The 23,004-nt window shown below is 39.2% G+C and overlaps 1 protein-coding gene across 12 annotated transcripts in view; it reads right to left on the bottom strand.

Annotated features, from left to right (window-relative positions):
- Positions 1 to 17,682, bottom strand: part of rapgef1b (Rap guanine nucleotide exchange factor (GEF) 1b) — a 36,495-nt gene extending 18,813 nt beyond the window's left edge. For 3 of the 12 annotated variants that reach the window (XM_058415820.1, XM_058415823.1, XM_058415824.1), the window contains exon 1: positions 5,724 to 5,863. In XM_058415820.1, coding sequence (XP_058271803.1) covers positions 5,724 to 5,811 — 88 coding nt within the window. In that variant the 5' untranslated portion in view covers positions 5,812 to 5,863. Of the gene's footprint in view, positions 1 to 5,723; positions 5,867 to 10,813; positions 11,145 to 17,401 lie in introns of those variants that run through there. The other 9 variants (XR_009207248.1, XM_058415825.1, XM_058415821.1 and 6 more) reach the window with 9 other exon arrangements.
- Between the last annotated feature and the right edge of the window lie 5,322 nt (positions 17,683 to 23,004).

Raw genomic sequence — 23,004 nt, 5'->3', positions numbered from 1 at the left:
GAGAGAGAGAGAGAAATGAGGGACGGAAAATGAAGAGGAACAAATATTAAGACCACAGTTTGTGTGCTCCTAAATTAAAATCTATCTTGCAACACCTAGAGTTAAAACAGATGTAGGGAAGAGGATGCGTTGTGCAGCTGATAGAAAAACACACAGGGCTTTATCAAGTAAAAAAGTTTAATCACAATCGAGATATGACGCTTTTTCAATCAAATATAACACTGCACCACTGAACATCGGCTGAAGTTGGCTAGTTGGTTATCGATAGTGATTATTGACAGGTTATTATTATTTTGCACATGTAAAAGATGAACAAATTAGAATGACTAAAGTGTTTCAAAGCTTCATGCACAAGAACGAACAGTCTTGTAACATACTAATTCCGTTCATGTAAAATGATAATTTAAATAAATCTGAAACAGAATTATTTATTTGCTAAACTGGATTAATAATTGTATTGATTCTCATTTCAATACTAAGCATGTTTTTGCATCAATTACAGAGTCATAGCAACACACAACCACTTATTTTGACCACTTTTTCGAAACTCCGTGGAAACCCAAACAAAAAGGAAGTTCATGCTATGCCGAATTAGACCACCATTCATGAAAAGGAAATGTGGCAATCAGTCAGACACCGACTGCCCCCTCCCCCGACATTTTCTTTCTTTCTCACACACACACACACACACACACACACACAGACAAATACACAGCCACAGAAAAGTCATCCCACCACAGAGTAATGGGCACCACTTCCTTCTGTGAATTAAAGGGAAGTTGACACAGACGCGCTGACTCTCACACACACACGTACACGCCGACACAGACACACACGCCGACACAGACACACACACATCAGCGATAAGCATCACTACGTAGACAAGGACGCTCCCAAAAGAGATAAACACAAACAAACTTTTATCATAATTGGAATTTTATGAAGTACAATCCTGAGTGTGTGTGAGTGTTGTATAGCTATATTATGATGTAGCAAAACATGATAAGAAAAGCAGGAGATAAAGCCCTCTGAGACATAACCATGCTTCTATGGCTCCTGAAAAGTAGACTCAAAAGCCGTATGCTTATAAAGCTCAGTGTGTCTGAATATCAGAAAACAATGACGTACATCTCTGTTATTTACTTTCTATTTGCCTTTATTTTGGGACGCTTCACTGCACATGATCTCCTATACACATGTTCAACATCATCACTGGTGCTCCAGTCATAACGTATAAGAAATATCATAACAAACCATCTCATGACACATGATGTAGCTCAAGAGATATTTAATATGAAGTCAGAAAGAATTAAAATTTGCTTGCCCAATATCCACATGGCTGCCACTTTCACTGTCTGATCTCAAAGTGGTATATTTACAGTGACTGATGCTAGTAAGAAAAACAATTTAATCACTATCCAACTCTCATTAATATCTTATCATCATTACCATTAACATTCTTTGTAAAGGGTTATCATCGGACACTGTCGTAAAACTTTGCCGATTTCCCCTCACATTTTTTTTGATGACTTCTGTAATAAATATAGTTAACTGATAATAAACACAGATTATAGTGAGACTTGACTTGCGCATGTTACAGTAAAACATCAGGACAAACTCTTCATGGCACCACTGATTTTGAATAACCTCTGATCAGCTATGATACAGGATATAAGTGTACAGGATATTTCTTATTGAGGTCTGCGGGGAAGTGTTTCATTCTGCGGTAAACCTTTAGCGTAAAGTGACGCAAGCGGTCATTTCATACACTGTGACAGCCATGTTAACGTGCTGGACTATTGATAGCATATGACCTAAGACATGACACATTTCTGACACGTCAGTCTTGTGACCAGGATGCATCAGCTCAGTTCATTAAGAGACAGTAAATTATTTTTTTCTTACAGTTTTATTATCCTTACCCTTTTGGTGTGTGTGTGTGTGTGTGTTGGAGAGGGACTGAACAATACTGAATTTACAGTTAGTTACAGCTGTTAAACCACCAGTGACCAGAAACGGGATGTGTGTGTGTGTGTGTGTGTGTGAGAGAGAGAGACAAAGATAATAGTGAACCTGTCATAGCATATCTGGGCCTACAAAAAATGGAATTCAGGGGTATGTAATGGATTTAGAGGAAACTGCAACTGTGTGTTAACAAGTGTGTGTGTGTGTGTGCACACATTTTAGTGTGAAATCCATTGTTAGCGTGGGGGGCTCTGCCCTTCCGTCCTGAGCGTGCCCAGAACAATGCCTTATGGGTAAAAGCGGAAATCATATTGTAACTAAAATGAGTTGGAACTATGCCTATATATGAGAAAATGCGCACACACACACACAACTATTATGTTACACGTTACTAACTACCATTAGCTACGAGATTCAATGGTTTCACTTTGATCAATGATATCAGACATGCCAAACATTCCACATTTTGTGTAAGAGCTCTGCAATTTAACAATGGAGTACATTTAGTTAAGTTGTCTTTATTTGTCACATATACATTACTGCACAGTGAAATTCTTTCTTCGCATATCCCATCCTTGAGGGTTGGGGTCAGAGCGCAGGGTCAGCCATGATGCAGAGCATATGAAGCAGGTTGGGTTGGGGGCCTTGCTCAAGGGCCAAACGGTGGCAGCTTGGCATTGCTGGGGCTCGAATCCTGATCTTCCGGTCAACGACCTAGAGCCTTAACCACTTGGGCTACCAGTATAAATTATTACTCAAAAAATACGGCAAAAGAGTAGACATGGTCTTTCCAGTAAACCAGGAGATGAGCTAACGGACATATTCATCTGGAATGATCTGCACAAATGTTATCGTCTTCTATTATAGTAAGTGGAGTAGGATTTGAGTTCATTGTGACAAAGTCTATCAACATATGTTTGACTTAGTTAACATTGGATGTATACAATTCATATTAGTTAGTACATGGATGCTTTCAAACTATTTGAGGATGTTTGGAAGGTGTGATTAATCATGTGAAACAACAAGCCATTAGTTTCAGCTTGCAGTTTCCGGCTGTAGTTGAGCTAATATCCAGTAAACGCCATAAAACCACAATACAGAAGTGTGCTCTATAACAATGGCAAACATACACCGATCAGCCGTAATATTATTACCACCTGTCTAATATTGTGTTGGTTCCCCTTTTGCTGCTAAAACAGCCCTGACCCGTCGAGGCATAGACTCCACTAGATCCCTGAAGGTGTGCTGTGGTATCTGGCACCAAGATGTTAGCAGTAGATCTTTTAAGTCCTGTAAGTTGCGAGGTGCAGCCTCCATGGAACGGACTTGTTTGTTCACACATCCCACAGATGCTTGATTGGATTGAGATCTGGGGAATTTGGAGGCCAAGTCAACACCTCAAACTCGTCATTGTGCTCATCAAACCATTCCTGAACAATTTTTGCTTTGTGGCACGGTGCATTATCCTGCTGAAAGAGGCCACAGCCATCAGGGAATACTGTTTCCATGAACGGGTGTTCATGGTCTGCAACAATGCTTAGGTAGGTGGTACATGTCAAAGTAACATCCACATGGATGGCAGGACAATGTTTCCCAGCAGAACATTGACCAAAGCATAACACTGCCTCTGCCGACTTGCCTTCTTCTCATAGGACAAAATGTTGACTTGCTGCCTAATATATCCCACCCACTAACAGGTGCCATGATGAGGAGATAATCAGTATTATTCACTTCTCCTGTCACTGCTCATAATTTTATAGCTGATTGGTGTAAAGACATTCTTAAATGCAAAAATGTACTAAATAATTGATTCTGCATGCCAATCAAATAAGACATGTACTATAAATCTGTGGTGTAAACCTTGACATCGTCTTCTTTTATCTTTGCTTATGCTGGGATATTTACTGTTTTAAAGCCATCATCCAAATAAGAAATTGTATCCTTCCCATCTCTTTTTAATACTCCCTAGAACAACGGGACGCACAAGTCTGGAGTTCTGCTACTAAACTAACATAGGAAAACTGCTAATACAATGTGTAAATAGAATCATATGCGACTGTTACAGCATGAGATTGAAGGAGAAAAACGCCTAATTTCATCTCACGTGAAATAAAACATGATCCGTGTACAAAATGTTTAAAACTGCAATGAAATCCTGATGCCCAGAGTTGATGAAGTTTAAAGAACAACTTTTGCCAAAACTATTGTTTGCAATGGAGCTACATGGCTAATACTGCTGACAAGTACAAGAACAAATCAGCACATATTTGGTTTGAAAAATAGCGTGCTACACACGCACACACACACACTCATTGAACACTTTTTTAAGAACTCCTGTCCACCTACTCATTATCTAATCGGCCAATCCTGCAGATATAGGCCAGCAACTTTGGGTAATTTTCACATTAACCATCAGAACAGGGAAAAATGTGATCTCAGCGATTTTGACCGTGGCATGATTTGGTGCCAGACTGGCTGGTCTACGTATTTAAAACTGCTGGTCTCCTGAAATTTCCACACAAAAATTTCCACACTCTCTAGAATTTACTTGAAATGAAAAAAAAACAAAACAAAAAACATCCAAGCATCAGTTCAGATGACAGAAATGCCTTGCTGATGAGAAATGACGTCAACAAAGAACGGCCAGACTGGTTCGAGCTGACAGAAAGGCTACAGTTTCTCAGATAACCACTCTGTATAAATCTGAAAAGCGTCTCAGAATGCACAACAGCAACAACAGCAGAAAATCATGTTGGGTTTCATTTCTTTCAGCCAAGAACAGTAAGCAGAGGCTGCAGTGGGCACAGACTCCCCAAAACTGGACAGCTGAAGACTGGAAATACTTAGCATGGTCTGAAGAATCTGGATTTCTGCTGAGGCACACGGACAGTAAAGTCAGTATTTGGCACCAAATGAATGAATCAATGGATTCAATCTGCTTTGTGTCAACAGTCCAGGGTGGTGGAGGTGGTGTAATGGTGTGGGGAATAGTTTTTCTCTACATCTCCACAATTGACCATATTCTACTGGCTACTTCCAGCATGATCATGCACCATGTCATGGAAAAAATTGTCTCAAACTAGTTTCTTGAACATGGCAATGAGTTCAGTGTTGTTCCCAGTGACCAGATCTGAATGATGTGATGGAATGGGAGATTCACAGCATGGCACGTGTGTGTGTGCGCGCGCGCGTGTGTGTGTTACTGGCTGTTGCAGCCAGCTCGAGACTCTTTTAGTTCCAGTGCACACCTCTAACTAGCAAGCTGCAAAAAAACAAATCCATTGCCTCTGAGTGAGGTTTCAGTCTATAAATTGACACCCAATCTGCAGCTACAGACATGTCCATCAGTCTCATGTCCAATATCCCACTATATCCAACATCTGAAAACATCAGGGATGTTTTATCGTAGGTGCTTTGGGGCATGTAATCTTCTGAGAGCATGGGCAAAGCTAATGCAGAACCACATTCTGGAAAATAAAGGGGAAAAAAAAAACAGCAAAACAAACCAAAACAGGAGCTCTTTCCTATTGATCTGATTCGGCCCATTACTGACCAACTTTGGCCGACAATCTGTGTCAGGGCAGGAAAAATCGACTGACAGTACCATCAGGAAACTATCAGGATTTAATTTCCAGAAAACATGCAATCAGTATGATACGTTTCTTAAAACAACATATCTTAGTTGAAGATGTCAGAACTTCAACATTTTTCCATTATACAATGGTTAATGCACTTAACTTCACAAAAACATTTCTAACCTTGCAGGCTTGCTCTGATCTTGAGATCGCCCGTGGCATCCATTTGTACTGTTCCAAGCTGAAGTGATCCAATCGAAGAGAAGGTCATTTTCAAATGGAATAAACGATGGACATTTTGCTGCTTTGTGTCCAGATTCTATGAGCAGCTTTTAGGCTGAGCGAAAAAATAGCTGCGGCAACACACAAGCACATAAATGGACAAGTAATATGAAATCACAGATCAAATTACAGACCTGTTAACTTGCAAAAAGCAATGAACAGCAGATCCTATATATATATATATATATACATACATATATACATACATATATATATATATATATATACATACATATATATATATATATACATACATATATACATACATATATACATATATATATATATATACACACACACACACACACACGTACAGGCTTTTCACCAAAGAAAATCTGCGTGTGCAGAGAGGGAAAAAAATAATTTTGTGTCAGTGGACCTGACCGCTAATTTTATTTTTCCAGGACTGTGGCACAAGTCTGGTGTAAACACCTACTTAATGATATACAGCTCCTTCAATCTTTTACCTCAATTGAGACCACAGCCTCACCTTTGACTCTACTGGTTCACAAGATTGAAGCTCAGAGCAAAGTTCACCAACAATTTCACCAGCACATAATTCACATCCTGCGCCCTTACTCTTTCGCCAACTGCTTGTTCAATGGCCGCAAATTTTCACTGCCGATTTCGTGGAAACCGTAGAAAAGCTATATTTTAAATTTTTTAAATATATGTTTTGTTTAAATACCATACTTAGGCTTGTTTATGTAAATTCCCGTTATTGTGTGACTGTAAAACACCAGCTCCGGCTTCAGAAAATGATGCGTTACTTCAGACCTCTACAGAGAAGCATGCTTTAGAGCTTTCGCTATGCATAGCAGGGCCTAGTCATGATCACTTCAGAATGCATAACACTATTTATTGCGGCACCCAAACAGGAAGAACCGAGAGACTCTTTTCACACAGATAAATCTTTAATAAGCTGCAGCGAACTCCTCTCTCAGAGTTTCGAACATTAATAATGCATCTTACGTTAAACTCGGAGAAAAACCACAGACAAGAACATTTTTCATATTTAAAGCATTTTATTTTGTTGTCACTTACGCACCTGTCACTGAAACCTTATTGTCCGCAAATCTCCCGCTTCCTGCTTAGCGGCTCCGCCCATTCACTTCCTGTCTGGACCTGAGTGCATGCCTTAATTTCCTGTGCCGCCCTACTTTCCTGTGCCACCCATCCTGAATGCTAACCTGTGAGCTGCTCAGTCACACACCCACTGACCAATGCGTACTCGGACACACACTAAGATTAGCCACAGCTGTAGAAGTGGGCGTGGCATAGCAGCAACATGCTCTCTCTAATTAATATTCATCTGATCTGTGTATTGTGATACGTAACAACCACAAATATCATGGAGCATGTGTGGATCAGCGACAAAACTAGTTTCAACTCTTTTCAACCCAGTGGTATTGACTTTTATGTTGTTTACACAATATATTTTATACTTTTAATATATCTTGTGGATAAGAGTCTTCAGCTCACCATCATTCACACCTGGCCACATTTATTCACACCTGGCATTATCATGCATTCTGGGTGATCGGAGCATTACAAATGTCTCGAGTGATCATGTTTTATACATTTTTTTCCACTTTTCGCCTTCACACCTGACCAATTATAACCTGGTCACCAATGACACACGTTAATATTTAGAGAGTCAATTCACTGATTCCACGCACTAAAAACGGAATCAGACCCGAAGCTCCTGCTTTGATTCCACAGACAGAAAATGAATGGCTTCCTGAGTGCAAAGCAAGTAAAATGAGTTAAGTTTTAGAGTAACACCAGCAGATTATTCTAAATATGTCTGGTCAGAATTGAACAAATCAAGACTTGAAATGCAGACAACATGCAAGTACAAAAGCAGTACAGAATATTGTCACGTCAGTGACATTCGCTTAGGTGTCACATTCGCTATAAGCGTCATATTTACTTAATAATATTTTCATGCTGTGACAGATTATCTGATAAATCCCAGGAAAATTTTATTGCAGTTAGTGCTTTGTTATTTAATTATAATGCTATGTTCAGAGTTGTGTAGGAGTGTTACTTTATTGAATTTATATAGTTAACATTTCTAAATAATCAACAAAATTTTGAAAAAATCCAGTGAATCAATTAATAACAAAAGTAATCACTATATAAATGGGATTCTTCAGATTTTGTCCAAGGAAATCCACAGACCAGGACTTTTTTTGGCTTGAGTTCATGTTTTGTGCTTACTATAAAAGAGATTCAACAATCAGATTAAACAAATACACTGAACCAAAAATATAATACTTTCTGTATGTGTGCATTTTTGCTATGTGGAACTGAGTGGTAATGAGAAAGATGATTCAATAATTTTCAATAATTTATGGAGAATACCGGTACAATGGGAAGCGGAGTTTTCATTGTTGGTTGTATATTAAAATAATCCTACAGGTGAGTAGAGAGGAGTCATAACCTAAAACGCAACCAAGACACAGCACTGCGTTCTGAGCCGTCAGACTTTTCTGACTGCGATTGATCTGTTCCTGTTCGACCCAAACAGCACTGACCGGCATCGTAGATATGCATCATGATTGTCCGCCTAATACACACTTACCCATAAACCCCTTCTTGGCATTGCAAAGCAAAAACCTACAAATGCTTTAATACGTGGGTTTTAAGACGTAACCTAGATTGGAGGATGAGGCATCTATCTCTCTCTCATGAACATACTCCTATGTGAACCCATCCCCCATTGAAAACCCATGCAAACACACACAGACACACACACACAGATCAAACACTCCCAGGCGTGTCTGAACAGGGTGGACCTCCTGTCTTCATGTAGTGTTCCACATTCCGTCACACACACACACACACACACACACACACACACACACTCATTTCAACCAGGGCATCTCTCTCTCTCTCTATTTTTGTTCTTCTGCTTAACACACAGACTCCAAAAAAAGTGTTGCAAACACTGTGCATTTTATTCTCCTATACATATACATATGCATATATATATATATATATATATATATATATATATATATATATATATATATATATATATATACACACATATACACACATATATATATATATATATATATATATATATATATATATATATATATATATATATATATATATATATATACACATATATATATATACACACATATATATACACACATATATATACACATATATATATATATACACACACATACATATATACACACATATATATATACACACATACATATATATATATATATATATATATACATATATAAACCAAAACTAGAAAACACACGCTGTTGGTTGGAAACGAAAACTTACATACACACGATGTGGCTTTGCGAGGGAGTGTTTGGTAAACACGGCAACATGAACAGCCACACCGTTATGAAATGACGGGAGGGATAGAGTGGGATTAAGTTGCCAGTTTCAATAACAAGAGTTATTTCCCTAACTCAGACACGTAAAGAAGTAATAAAGTGACGCACGGCACGAACTTAGACGCAGCGACAAAATTATAGACAAATAAAGAAACTTATGACTCAAATTTATAGACATGCTGCAAGACAAATAAGAAACATGAGCGCACCACAAAAAAGTTAATAATTCCTTCTTATAAGCACTCAAAGACCATGAGTCTCCAGTGTTTTACAGGGTTTGTGAGAGTGGCTGCTTTACATCCTCTACTCCTGCGTCGCTTGGTGTGGTTTGTCTGCCCTCGGTTTGACTGGGCTAAATGAGCGCTTAGAGTAAAGCCACAGTCTCAAAAAATGCTAGGAATATAGCCCACGTTTAGCACTGGCCCTACACAGCCCTTAAAATACACACGGCAAATACGGAGATGAACCCGTTAACATTCTGCAGACTTCTGATCCTGCCCAGTTTTCCAAAAACGCTAAAACCTAAAGACTAGAATCCACTAGTATATAAGCAATACTCGTATTCAATCAAACTTAACACGCACTGCTCATTTTCAGCAATTTACACCACAGCGTCTCAAATCTGATTGCTCAAAATCTTTATTTTCTGTAACCCCAGCTCTTAAAATAGTGCTGGCTGTCATTCAAATGATGTTAGGTTGTGCCACATGATGTAAGCCGAATAACAAACACTGGTTGATAAACATCCTGTTCTTTAAGCAATATCTGATATTCTGTAAGGAGCTTTTTATTTAACATTTCTGGAAGGAGGCTGCAGTGTTGACGTTTTGTACCAGTCAGGGTAACGTTGTTTCTAACGTTGTTGCTGCTACTTACCGATGTTTACATACTGCACAACAATATTCTCACTTTAAGTTTAATTTATTAAGATATGCTTCAATCTATTTCACCGACTCTTACTTTCTTCTTCTTCCTCTTCTTTTATTTCGGCTTTTAAGCAGTACCTATTTTCACAGTTTAGACAGTTTATATTCATTTACAGATATTTTATACAGATGTTTACTTTTACAGATATTTTATACAGACTTAATGGACTTATTCCATTTATCATGATTACAATAATTGTATTTTATTTACTGACCCTTTTAACTACTCTGAGTGCCTTAAATTGCTCTCTAGGGATAAATTAAGTTTTTTTTAATTGAACTGAATTAACTATTTCTTTTCAGTCATAGGAAAGCCTTACAGATGGAAGACCCTGCGTTTTCCAGTTTCTCTGTAACATCAGTTTTGTTCTGTCTAATTAACTTTCAGAAAGAGAAAAAGATGTTGGTGAGGGAACGAATGTTAAGCAAACACTTGCTTCATGGACTTTCCATGACGTTAAAGGCAACTATAAATGCATAAAAAGCATGATGGATTATATAAAAGCACATAAAAGTAAAAGTGTAAATTTCCCTTTGGGATGAATAAAGTATCTCTCTATCTTAACGACCAATATTACCCAGTCTTATCCAAAACGCATTAACTCTACAAGAGCAAGATGACAATTGTAACTCATTACTGATTAGTAGTAATTCTCATCCAGCTACTCACTCTGTGGCTGTGATTTACCTGCATTCTTCTCCTGCTTTGCTAACCAAATCAGGTCAGCCTCTGTCGAGCATGCTTCGTTTCTCCCACCCGTATTTCCCATATTAGCCTTGTTTTCAGTCGACTTCGTTTCCAAACAAGAAGATGCTTGTCCCGTGAGCTTTTTCCCGATCAGGTCGTTCACTCTGATCTAGCGATATTAAAGCGATTCAGAACTGTTCCGGTGCTTATGATGAAAAAACTGACATAAGAAAAATCCTTTTAAGGTAAATGAGCTGTTTAACAGTAATCCAGAAGCATTTAAGTCAGGGCTCAGCAGGCTCATCAGAGATATGTGACGCTATTCCTTGGAAAATGTCCAAAAATATATTGGTTCAGAGTCATAAATAAATAAATAAATAAATAAATTCAATAAATAAATTAACTAAATTCTCCATCGTCCAAAAGTTTCTAATGATAAAAAAAACTTAAATCATTCAAAAAGCTTCAAGAAACAGTTCCAAGTCCAATCACAACCCAGTCTAGATGACTGATTATGAGGAAACGGCAAAGTGTCTCCATATAGCGCAAGGTCTTACTCATCCCTTCGTCAGTCGCATGACCTCAAGTGACTCAGGCCTCGAAATGAGGTAGATGCTAAAAATACAACTGAGAAAAAAAGTGTCACAAAGTTCCCCAAGTGTCAATCCGACATCAGATTTCCATCTTATCAAAACTTCCCAGGACATCAAGACCTTCCCGATTCCACTGGGTCCTGAGTGTCTGATTGGCCTTGCCACACACTAATGCAGAGCTCCAAGAAAAAAAAAACCTTCTCCAAAACAGAATACAAAACACATCCATCCTACGCATCCATCATGGCTTATGATGTTGCAAAAGCCAGGCTTAATCAAACACAAACATACTTATAGACTTTTGACTCCTTAATCAGCAAGCAATATGTCCATCCAGCAATATGTCCATTACTTCTACTGCTACTGTATTGTTTTTTCTCACCCCTTCTTCTCCTAGATGGGAAATCAGGTCTGCACTCACCACAAATGAATGAGCATTCCTTCCTCTCTCTCACACACACACCCAAAACAGTTAATTACTGTAGCTTAGTATAGTAAGAAGATGCCTTTCATTCGGAGAGGAAAAGTACAGTGTTGGTTTCTGAAGCTCCAAATTACAGTTTATGGATCTAAACCTGGAGTCCTGAGAAAGAAACTAGGCGCTCAGAGTTACCAAGAAAGGAACTCACACAGCTAAAATCTGACCAATCAGACAGCACGCCTCCACGCCTCCAGCCAATCACAGCAGAGCAAAAGCCAACAGGGCTCAATTTGAACCTTCTAACATTGTTCCTGCCAATCATAGCATGCAGATATAGAACAAACGTGAACAGGAGCCCTGGAGCATCACAATTCCAGGTGTGTGTGTGTGTGTGTACGCTTCAAGCACTTCAGCATGATGTTATGAAAGAAGTAACGATATTGAATAAATCATATTATGAAACAACCAGCAAAGCTGTTGCACAAAAATTAAGAAAGAAACATGGAAGAAAATAATTAATGGAAAATACAAATCAGTGAGACGAGGACAACAATAAGAAAATGTAAATATAACTTGATATAGCTTGACTGACTAAACTAGACAAATGCTTATCCCATGAAACACACACACACCAATACAAACACGGACACAATTCCTAAAGACCCCCCAGACCAGTTTCTTACACAAACATTTCCCCAAGCACTTAAGCACATGGCCTCAAGAACACTCAAACTAATAGCAGTACTTTGTCTACCACACACACACCTCCTCCATCGCTATACATACATCTCTATGGTCACATACACACTCCCTTTAGGCAGCAAAAAGAAGAACGGTTTCAAAGAAGAGGCATTATTATATACCTATTAAATGCTTGATACTGATTTGTCAGAAGATGTTGATTTAATTTCTGTACCAATTACATTTCTCGCATTTGGCAGACGCCGTTATCCAGGGCTACTTAGAATTTATCTCATTTTTTATATATAACTGCAATTTAGGGTAAAGGGACTTGCTCAGAGGCCCAGCAGTGGCAGCCTGGTGGACCCAGGATTTGAACTCATAACCTTCTGTCTAATAGTCCAACGTCTTAACCACTAATCTACCACATGTACCAGCAGCGCTGACATTAGTTCCAGCTGCAAGGTTTTGCAATTGTTTTTATATCTATTTATCTGTCATTCTTTAAAAAATTTAAAAAATGCAAACGTTGGCAAATCCTCACTTCAAGACCCACACAGACACATTTTCCTCTCTTGGTTCATTTCTCACTATGTTAGGGAAGTCAAGTGAGGTCAAGATTGGCTTCCGGGGTTTGTTTGAGAAAAGAGAGAGAGAGAGAGAGAGAGAGAGAGAGGGAGAGAGGGAAAGGGAGGGAGAGAGAGAGAGAGAGAGAGAGAGAGGAAGAGACAGACAGACAGACAGAGAGAAAGAGATAAAAAGAGAAAGAGAGAGAGAGAGAGAGAGAGAGAGAGACACAGAGACAGAGAGAGATAAAGATAGACAGAGAGAGAGAGAGAGAGAGAGAGAGAGAGAGAGAGACAGAGACAGAGAGAGATAAAGATAGACAGAGAGAGAGAGAGAGAGAGAGAGAGAGAGAGAGAGAAAGAGAGAGAAAGAGGACAGATAGAGAGAGAGAGAGAGAGAGAGAGAGAGAGAGAGAGAGAGAAAGAGAGAGAGAGAAAGAGAGAGAAAGAGGACAGATAGAGAGAGACAGAGGGAGACAGGGGGACAGAGAGAGACAGAGGGAGACAGAGAGAGAGACAAAGAGCGACAGAGAGAGACAAAGATAGACAGAGAGTGAGAGACAGAGAGAGACAGAGAGCGATAAAGATAGAGAGAGATAAAGACAGACAGAGAAAGAGAGAGAGAAAGAGGACAGAGAGAGAGAGAGAGACAGACAGAGAGAGAGAGACAGACAGAGAGAGAGACAGAGAGAGAGAGAAGACAGTTGACAGATTTCATTGTTTTTTTTCCTTAAATGACAGATCGATGATTATGTAGCAACATGGTATCCATGGCAACACGAAGCCCATCGGGGCAGCCGATGATGCCAGTGCAACCACCAGCAATGACACACACACACTACCCACCCCCCAAACACACTTATACACACACACACACACACTTTCTGTCTGCAGCCCACTCCTTTAGCGAAAGCACCTAATCAGTGCTTCATAATCACACACTCAAACTCACACACACAAAATAACACCATCACCACCTGTGCATGGATAAACACATGTTGTGCGCTGCTGCTGACTCTGTACTTAAAAAGTACACATTAGATAAAATCCAGTGTGTGTGTAATCCAGCTTTGCACAATTTTCTCCTGGACTAACACACTCATTAATCTGATGTGTATAAGAAAAGGAGAATATTAAAAATGTACATGGTAAGTCTAAAGAGGAGCAGCGTGATGGCATCCTGTAGAGAGCGGCAGTCAATGACACTCTGTTTCAGAGAGACTGGCTCACACACTTGTTACGACATCATTAAGGAAGAATACTAAAGTGAGATGGGATGTTTTAGGGGGGGCAAAAAATATCAATGATGGGCTGATGCACAGTGGGGGTACTGTTCGCACCATCAAGCTGATTCTTCTCCAATAACAACATGTCCTAAAGTATTGGATTTATTTTTATAACCACAGGAATTTGCCAACACTTGCAGTCTTTTTGAGCAGATTAAAGAATGCAATGTACTTTTTTATTCATTTTATAGTTATGCAGAATGCAGCTATAAAGTCAGTACCAAAGAGGCAAACTGCTCTCTTCCTCTTTTTCTTCCTCTGCATCTTGAAAAACTTTAAAGTTACAGCTGACCCTGAAGCCCTAAAACAAACACTGCCATATCAACAAGCGCATACTTTTTGAATCAGTCTATGTGAATTCTGCGAGTCCTTGATGTGATAGAAATGACAATTAATTGAAATGGCACCTATCCTGTAAGCTGCATTACAACAAAAGCTGCTGTTAAAGCAACTTGATGAGCACTTAAGGAGCAGTTACACATTCAGTGACACCACAGCGACAAAGTCACCAGAGTCCATTTACTTTCAGTGAAAGCTGGCGACTTCCGTTGACATGAGTGACAGTGACAGGTGGCGACTGGATGTGGGCGTGTCCGGTGACGCGACAACGTTGAGAAAAGTTTATGTAAATATGGAGTGGCTCAGGGCAGTGATGACCAATGGGAGTGAAGACAGTACAGTGCATGACATCCATGGTAAAGAGCACACACTGATTCCCTTTTGTCTCACATGATATAATGCAGATATACACTGATCAGGCAGAACATTATGACCACCTGCCTAATATTGTGCTGGTCCCCCTTTTGCTCCCGAAACAGCCCTGACCCATCATGCACTGTGTATTCTGACACCTTTCTATCAGAACCAGCATTAACTTTTTCTGCAATTTGAGCAACAGTAGCTCGTCTGTTGGATATATTACCACAAGGGCCAGCCTTCATTCCGCATGTGCATCAATGATCCTTGGCCCATGACCCTGTCTCCGGTTCACCACTGTTCCTTCCTTGGAACACTTTTGATAGATACTGACCACTGCAGACCGGGAACACCACACAAGAGCTGCAGTTTTGGAGTTCAGTCATCTAGCCATCACAATTCGGCACTTGTCAAACTCGCTCAAATCCTTACGCTTGCCCATTTTTCCTGCTTCTAACACATCAACTTTGAGGACAAAATGTTCACTTGCTGCCTAATATATCCCACCCACTAACAGGTGCCATGATGAGGAGGTAATCCGTGTTATTCACTTCACCTCTCAGTGCTCATAATGTTATACCTGATCGGTGTACACTGCTGACATTTTACACATGAATGCCAAATCCTTCTTCCAGATTGTTAAATTTTAGCAGCAAGAAAATTGATGCTAGTTGTGCCGCAAACGTTATTACTATGGCAACCCGTATTGACCTGACTTCATATTAGAGCAACTGGCAACATGGATAAAATCGCTGTATGTGTGAACATTAGGATTGAGAATTCAGCAGCGCTGCAGTGTAATGAAATAAATCTGCTTGTCACTCTTTTTCACATCTGCGTACCACAGTCAAGATTAAACATTTTTGGAGACGGACAGACAGGAAGCAATGTCTTTCCTCTTGCACAATATCTGTGCTCTCTGTTGACATGTTTGAAAGGTCAGTCACATCGAATGCACAAAAAATAACCCTTAAATAAATAAATAAATAAGACACCACAATCTCTGCACACATTACTACAGAACATTTGGGAGTACAAATCCAAACATCAAATTAGTATTATTATTACTAATCACAATAACAAAGAACACAATGTGACACCTGTGTGCATCAGGCATGTATACTAAACGGCATGGAAACTAAAACAATATGCAATTAAGCCATGCATTGAATTTCTAATCATATAAAGTTAAATGCATGTCCCTGACCTGTACAAACCTATAAAATACACAGATCAGCCATAACATTATGAGCACTGAGAGGTGAAGGCTGATGATCTCCTCATCATGGCACCTGTTAGTGGGTGGGATATATTAGGCAGCAAGTGAACATTTTGTCCTCAACGTTGATGTGTTAGAAGCAAGAAAAATGGGCAAGCGTAAGGATTTGAGTGAGTTTGACAAGGACCAAATTGTGATGGCTAGACGACTGGATCAGAGCATCTCCAAAACTGCAGCCCTTGTGGGGTGTTCCTGGTCTGCAGTGGTCAGTATCTATCAAAACTGGTCCAAAGAAGGATCAGTGGTGAACCAGAGACAGGGTCATGGGCGGCCAAGGCTCATTTGATGCACGTGGGGAGAGAAGGCTGGACCGTGATCCAACAGACGAGCTACTGTTGCTCAAATTGCTGAAGAAGTTAATGCTGGTTCTGACAGAAAGGTGTCAGAATACACAGTGCATGATAGGTCAGGGCTGTTTTGCCAGCAAAACGGGGAGCAACACGATATTAGGCAGGTGGTCATAATGTTATGCCTGGTAGGTGTATAATTAACCTGTACACAGTGCTGAATCCACATTCATAACCCAAGATGTACATGACATACAATAACACACAGATTAATCCTTAGATTTCAAATAAAATCTATATTTGAAACCAACAACAACAACAATAAATATGACATCATGGCACAAAACTGCTAAAAATACCTGGGAATACCGTTACACATGTGTCTCGCGCTGAAGCTTTAAACAGTCTAGACTGAGATTGACAACAGCAGCGGTCACTGCGGTTATCGCCAACAACATTCCATTTAAACATCCATTTCTCCACTAAATTGATGTGAAATCCCACAAAAACAAATAAAACAATTAGGACATATCACTGGCGTGGCGTGTTTTCCACGGAGACAGCTGGAATACTCCGTTTATGCGTGAAAACGGAAAGGGGGTCCAATAAAAACGGGGCTTTAGCTGTAAAGCTAACGGGTGCTAACGTAGGCTAACGGTAATGTCTATTAAGAATTGGCATGGAACAGATATATTTGACAAAATTGCTCTTTTTGTGTCTAAAATGTGTCCGTCTGTCTCATGCGTCTGCGTTTCTTCTGTGTTTTTTGCTTTACTCACCGTGTTTGCTCTCTATTTTCCCCGACATGGTCGCCCGGCGCTGGAGGCTTCACGGAGAAAACGTAAGGGGGGAAAAAAAGCAAATACCGTTCCTCTTCGTTAACGCACCATTTGACCAAATTTCAATGCAGTTTATCTGATTTTGTCCCTTCTTTAGACGAATATATCCTCCGCCTGTCGCATGTTGGCGAGCAAAACGCTGCTCGCAGTCCCACATACACACACGCGCGCGCGCACACACACACTATCTATCGGTTCTGTGCAGTGCAACACATACGCGTCAGGCTAGTGATGAACGATTCACAAAGGAACCGATTCCTTTGACTGACTCGAAAAGATTCAGAAGCACGCGCGAATCGAGTTTCTTAATATCAGTTTATTTTGATCAGGTCTATCATCGCCATGTATGCATTATGTAAGTGTTATGCAACTGGTATTATCTGACAGGTTTATAATAATAATACGTCTGCGTCCGTCATTCACAGGGATTTGTGATTAATACCGTAAATAATTGAAAAAAGGATTAAAATCCTTTTAGTATTAATATATTATAATAATATATCGTTGATATGGTGAAGCTTAGAATTTATGGAAGGAGGCTTCAGTCTCTGTGATATGTAACAATAAGTTTTCCAACACAGGAAATAATTATTAATATCAAAAAACAGCAAAAAGAGGACCTGGTGAGGAAACAGCTGTTTATAGCTGCTTTAAAATACATGCTAAAAAAAAAGAAAGAAAAAAAGAATCAGCTTGTCTCGTGGACATTCCATCCATCCATGTATCCATCCTTCTATTCATTCATTCATTCATTCATTCATTCATTCATTCATTCATTCATTCATCCACCCATCATTCATTCATTCATTCATTCATTCATCCATCCTTCTATTTATTCATCTGTTCATTTTCGGTATTGCTTATCCTACACAGAATCCCAGGGGACTCAGGGCAGAAGACAGGGGACACCCTGGACAAGGTGCCAACCCAGGGCAAATTCACACACACATCAGATAATTTAGTGACAGACAGACAATACTAATCAGAATACGACACATGTTTTTGGACTGAGACAGGAGCATGCAAACTCTGTGCACACATGAGTGCTTACCACTAAATCACCATGCACCGCATAAATAGTTTCAAAAAGTGTGACATGTCATTCATTAATAAATGAAAAATTGCAACAACAAAAAAAAAATTAAACAAACAAACAAATAAAATCACCAGTTCATGTGCCTGCCTCTAAATGGGGGATGAAATACTACAATACAATATAATAACACATAATAACCTTTATTCCTTACTGTAAACTGCAATTTACAGATGCACAGATGGAGGGATTCTTAAGCACAAACAATATTTTGTTTAATAATCTAAAATAAGTGACAGAATGGTTTGATGTTATTGCTTTACGAATATTATACTATGTCCTGTAGCTAGTAAAACTAATTTGAATTGAAATGATTTGAAAATAAGTTTAGCCTGACTCTTGTGTAGCTACAGAAACCAAACACCACTTGTTTTGATTCGACTCACTTAAATGAGTCATTTGGAAAGATCCGATTCAGTCGATTGTAATTCCTATCACTGAGACAGGGTGCCACCGGGGCCGTGATTTTCAGCCAGGACGCTTTTAACTGGACAAACAGCGCCTCCCATAGAGTGTAGATTCAGCTCCTCATATCCTATACTGTATAAATACAATTCATTCATTCATGCAGTCATTCATTCACCTTCAGTAAGCCCTTTATGCTGGTCAGAGGGTCATAGTGGATCTGGAAACTATCCCTGGACTACACCCTGAATGGGATACCAGTTCATAACAGGGCACCATACACACACATCAACACCCTTATTCACACACCAGGGGCAATTTAGAGCAGCAATCCGCATACCAGCATGTTTTTGGGAGATGGGAGGGAGCTGAAGGATCTGGGGGGAAACATACACATAGGGAAATCCACACAGAGAACATGCAAAATTCCCCACAGACAGTAACCTGATCTCAGGATCGAACCAGCGACCCTGGAGCTGTGAGGGGGCAATGCAAACATGAACTACACTGAGTATAATAAGTATGCAAGGTCAGTGATGTATAAGCACACGCACATACTGAGGGCCAAAAGTCCGAGACCTACACTGATAATCTGGAATATATATATAAAAAAATATTCATTTAAAATTAGAAATAAACAGAACGCTTTAGAATTTTGAAATATTTAAAACAGAGAAAAAAGAAAGCAAATATTCAATAACTTAAAGACATAATATCCTATTTATACTCTATTTACATGTCAGATTTTCTTCTTGAGTAATCTCTTCTATTGAAGTGTCTGTTCTGACGACACGAAAGGATTTGATCCCAAATGAATCATGAGCTTTTGCAAAATCTTTTGCATCCATGCCAGCTTGAGCGCACGCTGTCATTAAAGTAAAAAGAGGATGTACCAAATACTACAAAATTCTGTGGAGAAATTAGTAATTCAGCTCCTATGTAGCTGTAATATAGCTTAGGTCTTCTTCATTGTTCACTGTACATTGTAGGGCTGTACATTTCATACTGGAATATTATGTCCAATGTTTTTGGCCATTGAACTGCTCTATCAATGTCCTCTTGTGAAGTCAGAAGCTCAGATAACTATTAACAAGTCAACAAATGCCTACCAGAATTGTTAAACATAAATATTTTAATACAAACTAATATAATGTTTATCAGAGTGGACTTTTTCTTTAAACCATTTTTATGAAATTAATAAGCAAGACAGTGAAGGATGAGAGATGCTGAAACACTCGTGTACACATAACTCAGCACATTCATACACTAGGCAGCTCTATGCCTCTATCTTATGTCATACCGGATGTATTTAAATTCCTTTCCAGACACAAATCCTTTCCTACAGACCCTGATCACTTGTTACGGCATGTTTCAGACATACACGTGTTGTAAAAATGCTTGTACTACTGGCTCAAGCCGGACAAAACCCACAGCTATTAGATGGTCATCATTCTGAAATAATACTCATCCGTAAACTATAAAAAATTTTATTTTTTGATTGAGCAGGTATTATGCTTACATGTTTGGGTTAAATGTAGAGTCTGACTGCAAAACAAAAAGTTTCCAACAAATAGGCTCATATTAGCTTTGTGTGTGTGGCCACTGTAAATTCTGTTTAGTTCCATTGTAAAGTGTGTGTGTGTGTGTGTGTGTGTAAGGAGGTGGAACGGGGAATGCATGGCCTCAGGATGTGATGGAGATAAAAGCACACAATGCAGAATATGTGACATGTTAAGGCAAGAAGGAAGAAAGAGAGAGAGACAGAGAGAGAGAGAGAGAGAGAAAGAGAGATTAGAAAGCAATTGTGTGTGCAAAGAGTTTTTGTTTTTTCAAATTATAATCTAGGAGACTCACTATTGCACAATTATTGAGTAAAGCCACGTTGTTTACTATTCAATCTGTACTTAGATGTTTGACTAGTATAATTTGGATTAATTATATTTCGGATAATTCATTTTCATTTTTTTTAAGGTGGGGAACTGGTGGCTTAGTGGTTTGCCTTGTACCTTTGGGGTTGGAAGTTTTATTTCTGTCCTGGGTGTGGAATCTGTATGTTCTCCCTGTGCTTTAGGGCTTTTTTTCTAGGTTTTCTTCCTCAGTAAGAAGACATCACACTGTAGACTGATTGGCATCTCTAAAGTCCGGAATATAAGTCCAGTGTAATGAGTTGGCCCCTTGTGAGTCCCCTAGGATAGGCTCCAGGCTCCCTTATGACCCTGTGTAGGTTAAACGGCACGGAGGATTGACAGATGCTTTCCATCAAATCTGTCAGAGAATGCAGTTATCAAAAAGCTAGACTCTGCTGTCCCCTTGTGGCCAAGGTCTAGAAGTACAAACATGCACTAGCACGTTTCAGTGTTTGAAGGGGGAAAGTGTCTAAAGGTGTATACAAATTAAGAAAATTAGCAATAACACCATAACACTTTTTCTTTTCTGATACTAAAACCTTGAATATAAGTCCATATGATTCTGAATTATTTAGCTCTTTTTACTTGAGACCAAAACTACCTGTTTTGGAGGTGCCAGTATTCAGCATTGAATTTACATGTGACGTCACACTCCACATTAGTCTTTAATGGCTTTATGGGAAAAGCAGACACCCCAAAGTAGAGCTTTATGAATATTCTGTTTTTCTTAAGTATTTCTTTATCCTGTCAAAAAAACATTAGCTACCAGTATTATTGTTGTGATGTATGAATTGTTTCCCATCACCCTCCTCACCAGCTGCTGTCATGATACTCTATACACAGAAACCCAACCGTGTCAAAAATGTAATCAAATCAATAATCCGAACAAAATAATAAAATCTCTTTATATGTAAACAATTCCGGTTCCAAAAACACATTTCATTTCCAAACCCAAATATCTGATTTGCTCACTGTTTTCCGTTCCACTTTATTGTTTCTTCTGGTATAGGCCATCTTTAAAGAAAATCAATTCAATACAGTCCAATAGACAGCCTTTAAAATTTCAATACATTTTTGGTTTTTGACTTTGCAGTGGTTACATAATACTACACTAGATGGCGCCCAAATACTGCTCTCATTTCAGAGGCCTCTACATAAAACCCCTTTACATTTACGTTCAAATGTAAAACTATTTATTTAAGTTGAATACACATATGTAGGCTAGCTCAGTGTTGTAGCCCTGTTGTTGTTGTTTTTTTTGTTGTTGCTATTTTTGATGTTTTCTCTGTTCTTCTGAGTGAAAACACACACCCACACACCTACACAGCATCACACAGGTACGACTGAATTTCTACACCCATAAGGTTAGAGGGCCGGTGCCACCCTGTGTACATTCATCAACTTTGTGCTTCTGTATCAGCCAATCGAATGCATTTATTTAAATGATTTCAAAATGAAGGCACAGCTAATCAGATTAGTCACTAGACTGATCTAGCAGCAAATCAGATACAGGTCTAGAGACGTTAGAAAGGAGATAGTGTCCTCAGACTCTGCTCTGCTCTGGTCTGGTCTGACTTGTGTATTATTTTGAGATACTGATATAAATACATTGTCAGGAGTGGGTGCCTCTATAGGAACAGAATCCAGACCAAAGATGAGAAATGGGGATTTCTTAAGAAAATATCAAAACTACAGACACATGGAAACTCCAGGGAGATCTAGGCGACTGAGTACAAAATAACAAACACAAAACAGAAAACATACAGCAGAAAGACAAGGAGTCAGCAGAACACAGGCAGAAGACAGCAGGTATATATAGGGAAGGTAATTAGTGAGACATTAGTGAGCAGAGGCTTGAAAGGGAGGAAGGTTCGGATGGGGCAAGTACAAAACGTAAAGAGGAACGTAATGTAAATGAAACCCGGTTAAACAACCCCCCCCCCATGGTGTTTTGACAGGAAAATGTCCAGCCGTCCATGACATGTATATTTGCATAGAAAAGTCTGCATTTATCCTCCTACCTCAAAACAGAGACCAGGGCACTAATCGAAAGTAAAGCACCACTATGAATCAAAACATTATAGTTATAGGTGAAATTTGTAAAAGGTTTTTCAGGTTAAGCTCCTTATTCAGACCTG

The sequence above is a fragment of the Hemibagrus wyckioides genome, linkage group LG18 (genome assembly GCF_019097595.1).
Source record: "Hemibagrus wyckioides isolate EC202008001 linkage group LG18, SWU_Hwy_1.0, whole genome shotgun sequence".
In the NCBI taxonomy this organism is placed as follows: domain Eukaryota; kingdom Metazoa; phylum Chordata; class Actinopteri; order Siluriformes; family Bagridae; genus Hemibagrus; species Hemibagrus wyckioides.
Note: the sequence above shows the minus strand (reverse complement) of the source record. Positions and strands in the feature narration are given on the sequence as shown.